The sequence below is a fragment of the Athene cunicularia genome (genome assembly GCF_003259725.1).
Source record: "Athene cunicularia isolate RWA chromosome 12 unlocalized genomic scaffold, athCun1 chr12_part1, whole genome shotgun sequence".
Lineage (NCBI taxonomy): Eukaryota > Metazoa > Chordata > Aves > Strigiformes > Strigidae > Athene > Athene cunicularia.
Window position 1 is genome coordinate 524,224 of NW_020799116.1, and position 12,652 is coordinate 536,875.

Consider the following 12,652-nt stretch of genomic DNA (forward strand, 5'->3'; position numbering starts at 1 on the left):
CTCAAAGCTTGACAAGTGGTACAACAGCCCAGTGTGAAGCATCCCTGGAAGTGTTCCCACAGGACGAGGTTAAGTAACCCTTCTGTGCCAACCCTGATGGCAAAGCTGTTTTACCAAGACTGCAACTATTAAACCCAAAAGACCCTGACCTCAAGGACTGGCCCTAAAAGGGAATTAAAGAGAGAAACTGCCAACTGCAAGCTGACACAGAGGGACTAAGGGTCAGCACCTGCAGCTACAGCTCGAACCCTCTGGTCGAGCAGGGAGCAGTGCTGCCGGGTGACTCCAACTCTGGGTTTGCACCCAAAGGCAGCGCACAGATCCATTTGTGTGTTATTTTCTTCAGTTTATCTGAAAAGAACACACTCTTTGGTAGCCCCTCCCTCCAAAAGCGTGGCTTTGAAAGAGCTGCCTCTGGGATACTCCGCAGTAACTGAGCAGCACGTTGGTGCCTGCAGCACCCCACAGCCCAGCAGAGGTGTTCGGCTCTGGCTGATGTCACCCCGCCAGCCCCACGTTAGGTGTGTGGGACGCCTCGCCCCGGGCCTGTAACCACTCTAACACAATCACATGGCACTTCTGCCTTCTTCAGCGACTCTGTTTCAAATCCTGCCCACCCTTAGGTGCATGTCAGATTTTTTTTTTCACCCCTCTTTTTTTTGTTTCTTGGACTGTTTTTAACTCTTCCATTGCTTCCCATAATGCAGAAATAGTGTTTTGTGGAAGTCAATCTACATTTAGAATATACCATGCATTCAGACTAAAATATACAGCTTAAGTATTGCCTAAACACATCTAGAGGAAGCAGCAATATGACAGTATTTGATGTACTCATAAAAAAAAAAAGAAATTAAAACTGAAGAAAAGGTATACTACAGTAAAAATAGTGGAAGAGGTAACACCCACACCATAGCTTCAACTTTGCTTTTAGACTATGTGCATTTGCAAGTAGAAAGGGAGAACTAGAAACAATCGATAACAGCAAAAAGGAAGTTAGCTTAATTAACAGCAAATCAACAAAAATTAAATCGATCATGCAACAGAACTTAAATAACTATGAAGAAACTGAACTGCAATCATTTTTGTAATGGAATATGTGTAAATCTCAGAAAAGCTTCTTCACTTCTTAAACATTGATGTTTATGAAATGCAAAGCAACACTTAATGAGATTAAAGGATTACCTGCGGAACTTCAACAGCTGACATAGAAAAAACATGAAGACAGAAGATCTTGGAGCCGTTGTAACCCACAACAAAGCCTTGAAGTTTCTGCTGATGGACGGGGAAGTTACTGGCTTTGATATTGAGGTAACCCCCTCCAGAAAAGCAAAGCATATCCTCACACTGCGTATTCCAAGCCACGCTATTAGCGTTGGGTTCCTAATGAGCAAAATAACTGATGATTACAACAGATGCACTCGCATCACCTTTCCCACAAAATATGCATCCTTCAGCTAGAACGCCGGACCTATTATAGCCTGGGCGTGCACACAAACACACACGCTTCTTAATTTACCTCTGTCATACTCTAAAGCCTAAAATATTCCTAAACAGATTTACAGGAACGTATTTCACATTTTAATAAACAGCTGTAATTGTCTGTGCTTGTATTTACTAATGATCAGTACTATGAAACTGTAGAACATAATATAAAATTCCACAGTACATTGTTAGACAGCACATTTGATCGGTCATTTTTCTGCCCGCTACACAAAGAAAGTTACAGACCCTATCTTTGTAGCACTTCATACTTTCCATCCAGTATTCTCTGAAAATGTTTCATGAACATTAATGGGCAAACCCTTCGAGCGACTGCTAAACTGCCAATGAAGAGACAATTATGATTACTCATTTTATAGTCTGGGAATACACAACAAAGAAGTTTAGGCTTTAATTCTGTTTATACTAATGATAAAGCCAAAACACTTATTAACTGTAATGCTTCAAAGGGAACTAGACAGAGCTCTAAATTAAACGGAAAAGGTCACATGTTTAAGTGCTCTTTATCCAGCTGTTGCTCACATATCTCCTGCCTGCTAATTCCTTGTCTATCATCTCTAAAAGGGTAGTTTCAACAGAGAAACAGATCACAGTTAAATCCTACACAATGTGATTAATGGCTTAAATGACAGTTACATGAATCTCTGCACAGCAACACTTTTGGTATGTTCTGTGCTCCAAATGACTTCCTGCTCTTCTTTTTTTTTTTTAAAAAAAACCCAAAAACAAAAAACAAAAACACCTTTGAATTTTACCTGAAACAATAACTCTTTGGTATGAATATCATATACTAGGCAAGTATCATTTTCATCAACCACTGCCAGCTTGTTTCGGGATGCACTCATATCCAGACAGCGCACAGCCGTGGACTGCTTCAACAGGACAATCGCAAAGACATTATCCACAAATATCTTCAGGATCTGGGCAGATTTGAAACCAAAGTCAGTCCATCCGTTTTTGTTCTTAAAACTAGAAACAGCATAGCAGGTACAGGTTCTATGCTGCTTAAAGCATGCAATTGCATCGTTGGTTTGTTTGTTTTTTTTTTTCCCAGAGAAACTGTGCATTAAAATGTCTGCATGAACTTTAGAGCTAGGAAATGTGAAAGACAGAAGTAATCAGTTTTTAATCACAAGATGAGACTCTCTCAAAATTCTAGGTTGTAAGAGAGCATGCTGCTCCTAAGGTCCTCCCCTAAGAGCACAGAACCAATTTTATTCACAGTGAAAAGACACATACCAGACATTAAGTGTTACCTGACCATTCTTTAGACCAACTAAGAGGCCTTCTCTTCCTGGAGGTCCCCCAATTACTTTAATATAACGAATAAGAGATTCCATCAGCCATTCTCGTTCTTTAATGCCACTAAATGAGAGGCACTGCAATCTCTTCTCCTAAAGACACGAAAACATACAAAACACTGCGTGGAGGTGAAGATAAAACCTGGTGCTAAGCTTATACCTACACTAGCACGTGTGCCTACTTTTACGTATAAAAATCATGAGGTCAAATAGTCAATTTAAAAGGATTCTTTAAGGTTTTCCAATGCTGTGAAAAAACACCCAACACCCCCCCACCCCTTTTTGTAGTAGTGCATCCCCACACAAAAGTTCCCCTGGATTATGCACTAATCTGTGAATTCACCAGAGGCTGCTGTAGTGGCCCCGAGCCCCCCGTGGCCCATCACAGCAGCCTGTGGCACTGGGTGTCACAGCAGCCCTGCGCAGGGGCCCCTTGGGGAAGGGTTGACGGAGCCTGTGCAGTGCAGCCTCCTCCTGCCAGCTACCCCGACAGCTCTCACCGCCTCAGCACACCCCAGACCGCTCTAGATTTTAAGGCACATACCTGGCATAAAATAATGTGATCGGAACAGACAACCAGCAAGTTGCATTCAAACTTTTTTACAATCTTTTCCTTCACCCGATAATACATATCTGAAGAATCATCCGAGTATAACTCGTAAATCAGGATTTTCTCTGGCATCTGGATTGCTAATCTGTTTTTGTAGATTGCAATTTTCTTTACAAGCTCTCTGCCTTTTATTCTAACTAGAGAGAAAAAACAAAACCAACACAGTATAGGCTGACACGAAAATAATGCATACAGAAATCAGAAAACTTACATTAAAATCGAATCTTTCTAAAGCACCTCTAAAACTGAAAGCAGATTCCTGCTTGGATGTGTGTTTTTCTATCTGTGTAATCTACTGCCCCCATCACAATTTATCACCCTCTATTATTTGTCAACAGCACATTCTGGAGCAATACTTTGATTCCTTGCCACAAAAAGACAGTGGATATAAAGAAACAAAACCAGCACAAATTCTTGAGGCTGCAAGTAAGAAAAATAAGCTAAATATGAGGTACAGTATTTTTATCTCATTTGCAGAGATTAAAACCTTATCTTAAAATCCTCTGCCCCTCCCAACGTCCTTTTAAATCCCCACATCTTTCATTAAGCTTGTCAGCGCTGATCCTCCAGAATCCAAGTTTACACTCTCATCCTGCAAACAGTATTCCTCAGTTCTACTGTCAAAGTGACAACAATCTGTCTCGTCCATGCAGCACATATTCCAAACGTTCTGATAGATATTAGTTAAAAAAAACCCCAACAACAACAAAACAGAACGCAAGTGACGCTTTGGCCTGACTGCAAGTGTGAAATTACCTTTTTGTTCAGTGATGAGGTGCTGGACAATAACATCAGTCATGCTGTCTCTGTAAGCATAGCGATCCTTATAAAGGCCATGAACAGTGCTGAAAATCAACTGATAAAAGGATATTGTTCCATCTTGGCATCCTACTGCCTGAACACAAGAAGAAAATAATTTTAGTTAAACGGCACATGTAGGTGAGAATTGGCAAAACGCGTGGCATTTATATAAATGTTATGTTCCCTTCCTGCATAATGTATAGATCGATACCAATTACAGCCTGCTTGTACCTAAATCCTGGTAACTGCAAGCAAAAGGAGCGCTGATCTCATCACAGACCCCGGAGAGCAGCATGCTGGACGGGTGGGGTCTGCCTTGGTTCTGTTGGTGGTTGTTTTGTGGAGGGGTGGGGGGACTGTTTTTAAACTCGCTCTGTGTCTGTTCACATTTGTGCAAGGACACATGGTGCAGCGTTTAAGCCTGACAGTTGCCTTGCAGGCATTTTCCACAAGGCGTAATGCTGGAAACTCGAACAGATCTGAATGTTTTCTTCCCATCGTGAAATTAGATTGGGTCAACCTAGAAGGTTCCCATTTTTTCTACTTTTCCCTCCTCTTTTTTAATCAAAATGCAGCAAATGCCTTTCCTTCAGAAAACAGGTTTTATGCTCATTCACAGCCTTCTACAGCCCAAGTTTTACTTCTTCAGGATATTTTTAACGTTGGTGGTACTTCCAGGACCTCACTAAACACTGCTTAGGTTCTGCTGCCTCACTAAGAGAATCTAGACTAAGCCACTGAGTTTGAAACTCATGGTCTTAACTTATACGACAAATTGCCTGTGAAAATGTCAGAGAAACCTACTTACCACATAGTTGGAGTCTGGTTTAACTTTGCACGTCCACACCCAACTGCTTTGCTCTCCAATGGTACCAAGACGCACCCCATCCTTCGTGAAGAGGGAAACTTGTTTATCCGAACCTCCCAGTAAAATATACTCTCCTTTAGTAAAATAGCTAACACAACAAGGATCAAAATTGAGCAGTCTGTCCTTCCCAATCTACAAGGGAAAACAAATTAGGGGAAAAAAAAAAATAAAAAAATCAAAACTATTGATCATTTCACATTTTCCCAAGGCAACAAGTGCTGTCACTGATACCATCCTTCTCATCTCTCCGGCCACGCATGGCTCCTCCATACCCCAGAACCACTGGATATATTAACATTCCCAAGGGCAATTCTAAAACACATCCAAGAATCCTTCCCATCCCAGTCTACTCAAAACACAAGCAACTCACAAAACCCTCTCTAGCCAGCTGAAAAAAATTATAAAGATGTCCTCTACAAACCAGTAAACCACACGGCAAAAGCCAGCAATGTTATAAGGGCTTTAATACAAGAACTGTAGGACAGCATCTGAGTTGCCACGGGAGAAAAAAGAGCTGAAGGAAAAGATGGTTAAAAAAACCGGGCAGACACATAAAAGGTTGGGAAAACAGAAAACTTTTAACGTAGCTAATAAAGCACTGGTATACAAACACTCTGAATACAGGACACAAAATAGAATCAGAAATACCCTGCCACTCCCGAATGCACTTTCTATAACATACCTGTTTGCCACTAAGCTGGTAAAAAGAAAGTTTCTGACCCCAGTCTGCCACAGCTAAAATATCATTGCGTTCATCTCTAACAAAAAAAGAAAAAAATTATGTAGTAATTCTACAGTGATTTATTAATAAATTTCTTAGAGCAACTGAACCAAGTAATAGAATAGCAGAATTTACTCCATATTACTCTCTAAAAAACCCACAACCTGAAAGGACAACAGATATATCATGCCACTTAAAACCAAGGAAGCCAGCTTAGGGACACAGAGGGAAAATCAGTCTCCTTTCCAGGAGTAACTGCAGAGCTGATGCATGATTCACCTACAGCTGCGCAGGCACGGGCACAGCGACGCGGACGGTCCCTCAACCAGACGCAGCACCTGGGCCCCGATTCTGACTTTAGCTACAGTGGTGCAAAGCCACCATAACACCAGAGTCGATGCAGCTGGGAGAGAGCCAACTGCAATTACCAGTGCAAGGCAGGAAAAAAAATTAAAAATTGTTCATGTGAGACGAGCAGCAGACTGAGGAAAGGCTTCAGGCCTCAAATCTGTTAACTCTGGTATTCTGACATGATCTGTTCAGCTTGGAGCAAAATATGAGAGTCACCTCCACAGCTTCTTGCCTAGGAAGAAGGGAGATGGCAATCTGAAGATTCTGCTGCAAATAGTGCCTCTAGCCATAAACTGAACAAAAAGGGAATAGACAAAAACACCTAAAAGCTGTTCAGCAAGCACCCTCCCGCTGCTCAACGCGTGATGCACACACCTGTGGGGAAAAGCAACACGCTTTTAAGCATTTTTTAAGAACTCTCTCATAATGAACACACACAAGCAGAATAAATTAAGACCATACAGGCAACTATTAATCTAGAATTTCCTAACTTTTGAGTATCTAATTTTGTACCTCGGGTAATACTCTCTGCCCTTGGTCCTTTTTGTCAATTACTGTTCTCTGGACATTCTTTTGAAGTTTCACTCACAAGTTTAAATGCATAGAGGGATCTTTTTCCTCATGGCCTTCACCCTCCTGCCTACTGCCAGGCCTGGATTTCAGCCCTGGAATCTCCTCTAAATAGCTGTGAGCGGACTCCTCTTGTTCATCTGCTCTACTCCAAAAACTGCCCCACCTACTGCAACAGTGATTGTTTATCCACATACCTGGGACAATACTCCTTCTGAAGTGAAAAAACAGCTCTCCTCTCTCTCCTCTGATCCAAACAGAACCTGCCCACCTACACCCCCGCCAAAAAAAAACCCAAAACACCACAAAAAAGAAATGTTTCTTGAGATCTGGTGAGGCTACACCTCAATGAGCGGGTTCAGTGTTGGGCCCCTCACCCCAAAAAGGCCATTGAATGACTCGAGCGTGGCCAGAGAAGGGCAACGGAGCTGGGGCAGGGTCTGGAGCACAGATCTGCTGGGGAGCGGCTGGGGGAACTGGGGGGTTCAGTCTGGAGAAGAGGAGGCTGAGGGGAGACCTCCTGGCCCTCTGCAACTCTCTGCCAGGAGGGGGCAGAGAGGGGGGGGTTGGTCTCTTCTCCCAGGTAACAAGTGATAGAACAAGAGGGAATGGCCTCAAGTTGCACCAGGGGAGGTTTAGATTGGATATTAGGAAACATTTCTTCACCAAAAGGGTTGTCAAGCCCGGAACAGGCCGCCCAGGGAAGTGGTGGAGTCGCCTCCCTGGAGGTACTTAAAAGACGTGTAGATGTGGCTCCTAAGGACATGGTTTAGTGGGGGACTTGGCAGTGCTAGGTTAACAGTTGGACTCGATCTTAAATGTCTTTTCCAACCTAAGTGACTCTAAGATCTAAGTGGAACTTGTTCCCAGTTTCTCCATTCAGTTAAAGACTGGCAGCAAAGCCAAAACCCCAATACATAATCACTTTTAAAAAGGCAACGTGCATGGCATTAATCTGTTTCAGCGGGGATAAAAGTCAAACCTTTCTTCAATCAATAAGCCAAGGATTATCTATTCAGCATGAAAAAAAGGAAGAATTAAATTATTTACCTGGATGGATTCCAACAAATTGACCATATTGGAGATGAAGCACCCCCTGTACGCTCTATTTTAACTTTCTCTTCACCGTTTTTATTCCTTATGCTGACAATGCCGTTGAACATCCCCAAAGCAAGGTACTGGCCATCATTTGTCCAGCTGGTAAAACACACACATACTGAAGAGAAAACTACTAAAAACAAGCAGCAGGAAGGTGGGATGGTACAGCATACTCAAATAGAGTGATAGATTGAAATATACTTCGAAGAGGGAGTTCTGGGAAGTAGCCAGTAATCCTACAGTTTGTTTATGCATCTAAATCCACATTTATGGCAACAGCATGCACTACAGCAAGAACATTTTATAATATATACAGAAATAAAAAAAAATGTAGAAATAAAAAAAAAAAAAGATATATCATCTGCTTGCAATACTTCTAGCATGTGCTAAGTAACAGATACATTTTGGGGGATGACAGTGTTGGCAGTAGACCAGACTGTTTTAAAAGCCACATTTAGACACTGATCAGTTAAAACTGCACGGTGGGGGACAGAAGAGACGTGGTTTCTGCTCTCTGCTGCAGTTAGATGGACTTTACACAGGTTAATGCAACCTTGCTTCAGGTTCCCTGTAATATCTCCTTGTACTGAAAATATCAACAACGCTGGGGATGAACAGCTCTACAAACAAAAGGCATAATTATTTTACCTCTACCTTCATTTTATTGCTATTGTACAAGATGGCTAAACAGAGGGAGAGAGAAGTTAAAGACACTTGCTCAAGAGCAGAACACACCTCTCTGATGCTTTCAGAAGAATCTGGTTATGAACAGCACCAAATAAAAACCAAACGCCTTTGCTACTGGAAAAGGAAGGGAGGTGGGGGAGCTCTCTGAGAAGACCACCCAAGAAAGAACAAATCACCTTTGATAAATATTAGTCATGTTCCTCCTGGAGCATTCCAAGCACTCCTGAGGTACTTTAATGCTGCGAATGGCAAAGCAGCACCCAGCACCCTGGTGCTGAGCAGCGGGGCGGGAGCTCCCCTCGCACTGCACTACTGCAATATTTTCATGTAAAGCTTGCATAGTATTTTGAATGGTTTGTATTGAAACTAACTTAAATGACACAGGTAATCCTTAGAACTTACCTACAGCAAGTAATCTTACTGCTAGTTTTATGTTTAGAGACTGACTTCTGCTCAGGAGACCACAAGCCTTGATTAAAGCAAACAAAAAGCCAAAGTAAATTACAAGTGAACATATACCAGCGTTCAGATCAGAAACCAATATTGTCAGAAAACTCAGCTGGGACTTCAGAGGGATCAAAGACTCATCCACAGCTACAAGGACATTTAAACACATATTATTTATCAGTAAACGGGAAAAGAAATCTAATACAGAGGATATCACTGCAAAAAAACAACGTAATGAAGTAGTACACTTCACCCTGTGGCACCTCACTACACAGTCCTTTCCAACTGAGTTTAAGTGATTTAAATAAGTATCTAACGTTACTTAACTTTAGCTACCTTTATATCTCACCTCTTCTGGATATAAAGAACTGCATCTACCTGTAGATAGCTTCACTATACAGCTTCAAGAGAATTTACTGGCTTAATGGAAAAGTTAGAGGAAGCAGACATACCAAAATCACTGGAGGAGCAGGATGCCAACTGATGAGTAAGAGGATTGTATGAAACGCACTGTATAGAGTCATTATGCCTAGAACGAAGTTACAATCATATTTCAATAAATCATTCTTAAATGCCCCCTTTTCTGACTTTCAGCAAGATAGCTGAAAGGTCTACCAGATGCCAGAAATAATTTGATCAGTTTATACTACATCAAATTAATCTGCAATTACTGTAAACTGAATCAGTAATAAACCCTTAAAAAAATGTCTCTAAGTGGAAAGATTCACTGTATTTCATCAAGATTAGCTAAAAATGTACATAGATGGTGGTTTGTGAAATATGATTAAAGGTTACATCCAAATTCTAAACCACGTATGCTTGTGTTTGCTCCTACTAGTACACTAGCTTGTACTTTCTAACTAGCAATAAATGTGCACGCACATTCAGCAACAGGATCTGAAGATGTCACTTAAGAAGGATGACAGAAACAAAACCAGGAGAAAGATGAAAATACACCCAAAGTACCAAACCTGATATTTAACTTGGTCTTTGAACCAGAATGATATTAATTTTATTATACAGGATGAGTCATTCTGTTTCACTTTATTTCAACGTACACAGTTTCCCCAGTTCTCTGTCAGCCCTCTAAACTCAGAGATTTATCTAGACCTCCCACCCTCTTTCATGCCTTTAATTGCTTTCCTGCCTCATCCTGATACTTCTGTTCTATTCCTCTTCCCTCTCCTGCTCCCCCCTGGCATTTGCTCTGACCTTAGTCAACCTTCTTCCAGCTCTAACAGCACGTACTCTGTGACAGCAGAAGCGCAAACTCAAAGCCCATTTCTGAGAGGCACAGAACTGAAAGGCACCACTTACGTGTATTTCAGAATTCCTTCTAACTTTGAAGTCCAAATTATCACACTTTTATCAGCCGAGCCAGATGCAAAACGTTTGCCTAGGAATTAAATAGAATTTAAATCCCACACATAGAAGAATCGCTTTCACTCCAAATAGTCAAATCAAAGAGAGAGCAAGAAGTTCTTATACTTGACACGGCTCAAGTAACAAGGGACCCAACACTGCAAGTGTCTTGATGTGACTGTGCTTCCCCAGCTACCTGGAACTCCCATGACTCTGCTACTCCCTCAGAGTGCCAAAGCCCAGCGCGTCCTTCCAACCCTGCCAGGCACAGCTGGAGGTTTATGTTAACAGTGTCAAGGGAAAACCAGTGCATTTTCACAAGTATCCCCTGTAACTTAAACAGAAGTATTTGAGAGGAAGCCCTCCGAGTCCACAGTGAATCCCCACAGAATGAGAATCAGAGACAGTGAAAGAAGTGGAAGCAGAATAAGGTCTGTAGTGAGCGTGGCAACATGTGAAGGATCGGGAGATTGGAAGCTTTGGGATAGAGAAGCCACGGGAATAAAAATCAGGGGCAGGTGGAGTACTAGAAAGAGGAATCTCTGGGGTAAAACTCCTCCTGTTACCCCACAAACATAAATTCAACCATCACTGAAGCAGAAGGGGAAGGGAAGCAGGGACTGCTGTTCTTGGATTAACAGGCAGCCTTACGTGTAAAATACAGGAGATCTGCACGTAGTGTTTGTGGAGCAGCTCAAACTCTCTGTTGAAAACCAACCAACCCACCAGCGCTCATACACATTCAGAATACTGCTCCTGAAACAACCCCGACTTCTGTACTGATTAACCGGCAACAAGAGATGGAAGACAGGCATGTTACGAGCCAGACTAACAGAGCCCCACAAAGAGATATTTACCATCTTTAGCATAAGCCACACAGTACACAGTGTCCTTGTGTCCTTTCAAAGGCTGAATTAAGGTTCCGTCAGAAGTATCATATACCTGTTTAAACAAGGGGGGGAAATACAAATACAAACATACCTAAAAAATCTTCCAGGAAGGACTAGGATATAAAATTGCTGAAGGCCAACAAGATTATACACTTTGTGTTTGCTTTTTTGCGTAGCATACAGTCTGTGCAAGACAGTTTTAGAGTACAGCAGCAGCTCTCCCTAACATAATTCTTCCTCAGAATGAAAGGAGGCTCGGCATTAGAAAATTACACACACAAAAGAAATTTCCCCACGGCTCATTTGGCCAGCTTGTTTTACTTCCTTCCCATCTTTCCGCACCTTAGGTGTTTAAACATGACAAGGTACTGGAAAGGCCCATCCCCAGCCACCCCATCCCTGCAGCCCTGCCAGTGACAAGCCCCGGGGTCCCGCACCGCAGCACGGGCAGCACCCGCTACGCCAGTCCCTGCGCCCGCCCCTCGGAGCGGGAACCCCGGGTGGGTTGGGGACCCAGGGACCCACTCAAAGCTTTAGCCACAGATTCTCAGAAGGCAGGGATATGAGTTTGAGTTTGCTTCCCCTTTTCACAGAGATCCGTGTGAAAGTTGTGCCAACGTAGTGTTTGTATACCATGCCACTGCGCTCTCGGGTGCTTGTATACCATGCCACTGCGCTCTCGGGTGCAGGTTAATGGATTTCAAACTACCGGGTGAGGTGCAAAAAGATAAGATGATGCAAGGAAATTAAATCTCATTACTTTTGAAAGTAAGAGCTTAAAACTTGGTAAGAAACATTAAAAAGCTTCAAAAACACTTTACAGTTAGCATGCATTAATATGTATGTAGATATGAGGCTGGACGAGTAGAGATAAGAGGATTTTTGACAGGTTATATTCATAAATTAATATGAAAGAAATCGTATTTGTACAGCTGTAACTGCAAGAGGAAAAAGAAGTTTCCCTACCAGCAGCCTATTTCCAGCAGCAATTATCAATTGAGTCCCATCCGGTTTGAATGCGAGATCATAAATACTAAAGAAGAAAACAAGAACAACAAAGCCCCCCAAGAAAACCCCGTATTAGTAGGCAGAAGATAAATTTCCTTTAACCTCAAGGATGCCACATACCCAGAACCGTTAACCGGGCATGAGAGTGTATCTGATTCCTGAGAAACCTCCCCGGACCCGGCGGCCCCTCCGTGAGGGTCCCCCTGTGCTGCCTCTGCCCACCACCGAGGCTCGGGGCCGCGCCCTGGGCTCGGGCTAAACGTGAAGTGAAAAAAGCAGAAACCCCCCCAGGCAGACGCCGCGTCCCGGGAGCACCGGTACCGCCCAGGAGGCCGCGGGAACGCAGCCGCTCCCGCCCGCGGCTAGCCGGCCGAGGGGAAGGCCAGGGGAAGGGACACCCAGCCCGGGACCCGCGGCAGAGCCCGGGACGGTGCCGGC

The 12,652-nt window shown here is 42.9% G+C and overlaps 1 protein-coding gene across 3 annotated transcripts in view; it reads right to left on the reverse strand.

The window, feature by feature from the left end:
- IFT122 (intraflagellar transport 122) overlaps positions 1-12,286 on the reverse strand; it is a 31,915-nt gene extending 19,629 nt beyond the window's left edge. Inside the window, exons 1-14 of one of the 3 annotated variants that reach the window (XM_026857575.1) lie at positions 12,173-12,286; positions 11,174-11,258; positions 10,272-10,350; positions 9,407-9,483; positions 8,910-8,976; positions 7,773-7,919; positions 6,742-6,891; positions 5,763-5,838; positions 5,021-5,212; positions 4,168-4,306; positions 3,346-3,548; positions 2,757-2,894; positions 2,256-2,420; positions 1,183-1,380 (exon numbers count right to left, since the gene is read on the reverse strand). In XM_026857575.1, coding sequence (XP_026713376.1) covers positions 1,183-1,380; positions 2,256-2,420; positions 2,757-2,894; positions 3,346-3,548; positions 4,168-4,306; positions 5,021-5,212; positions 5,763-5,838; positions 6,742-6,891; positions 7,773-7,885 — 1,374 coding nt within the window. In that variant the 5' untranslated portion in view covers positions 7,886-7,919; positions 8,910-8,976; positions 9,407-9,483; ... (1 more) ...; positions 11,174-11,258; positions 12,173-12,286. Of the gene's footprint in view, positions 1-1,182; positions 1,381-2,255; positions 2,421-2,756; positions 2,895-3,345; positions 3,549-4,167; positions 4,307-5,020; positions 5,213-5,762; positions 5,839-6,741; positions 6,892-7,772; positions 7,920-8,909; positions 8,977-9,406; positions 9,484-10,271; positions 10,351-11,173; positions 11,259-12,172 lie in introns of those variants that run through there. The other 2 variants (XM_026857573.1, XM_026857574.1) reach the window with 2 other exon arrangements.
- Positions 12,287-12,652: the final 366 nt, after the last annotated feature.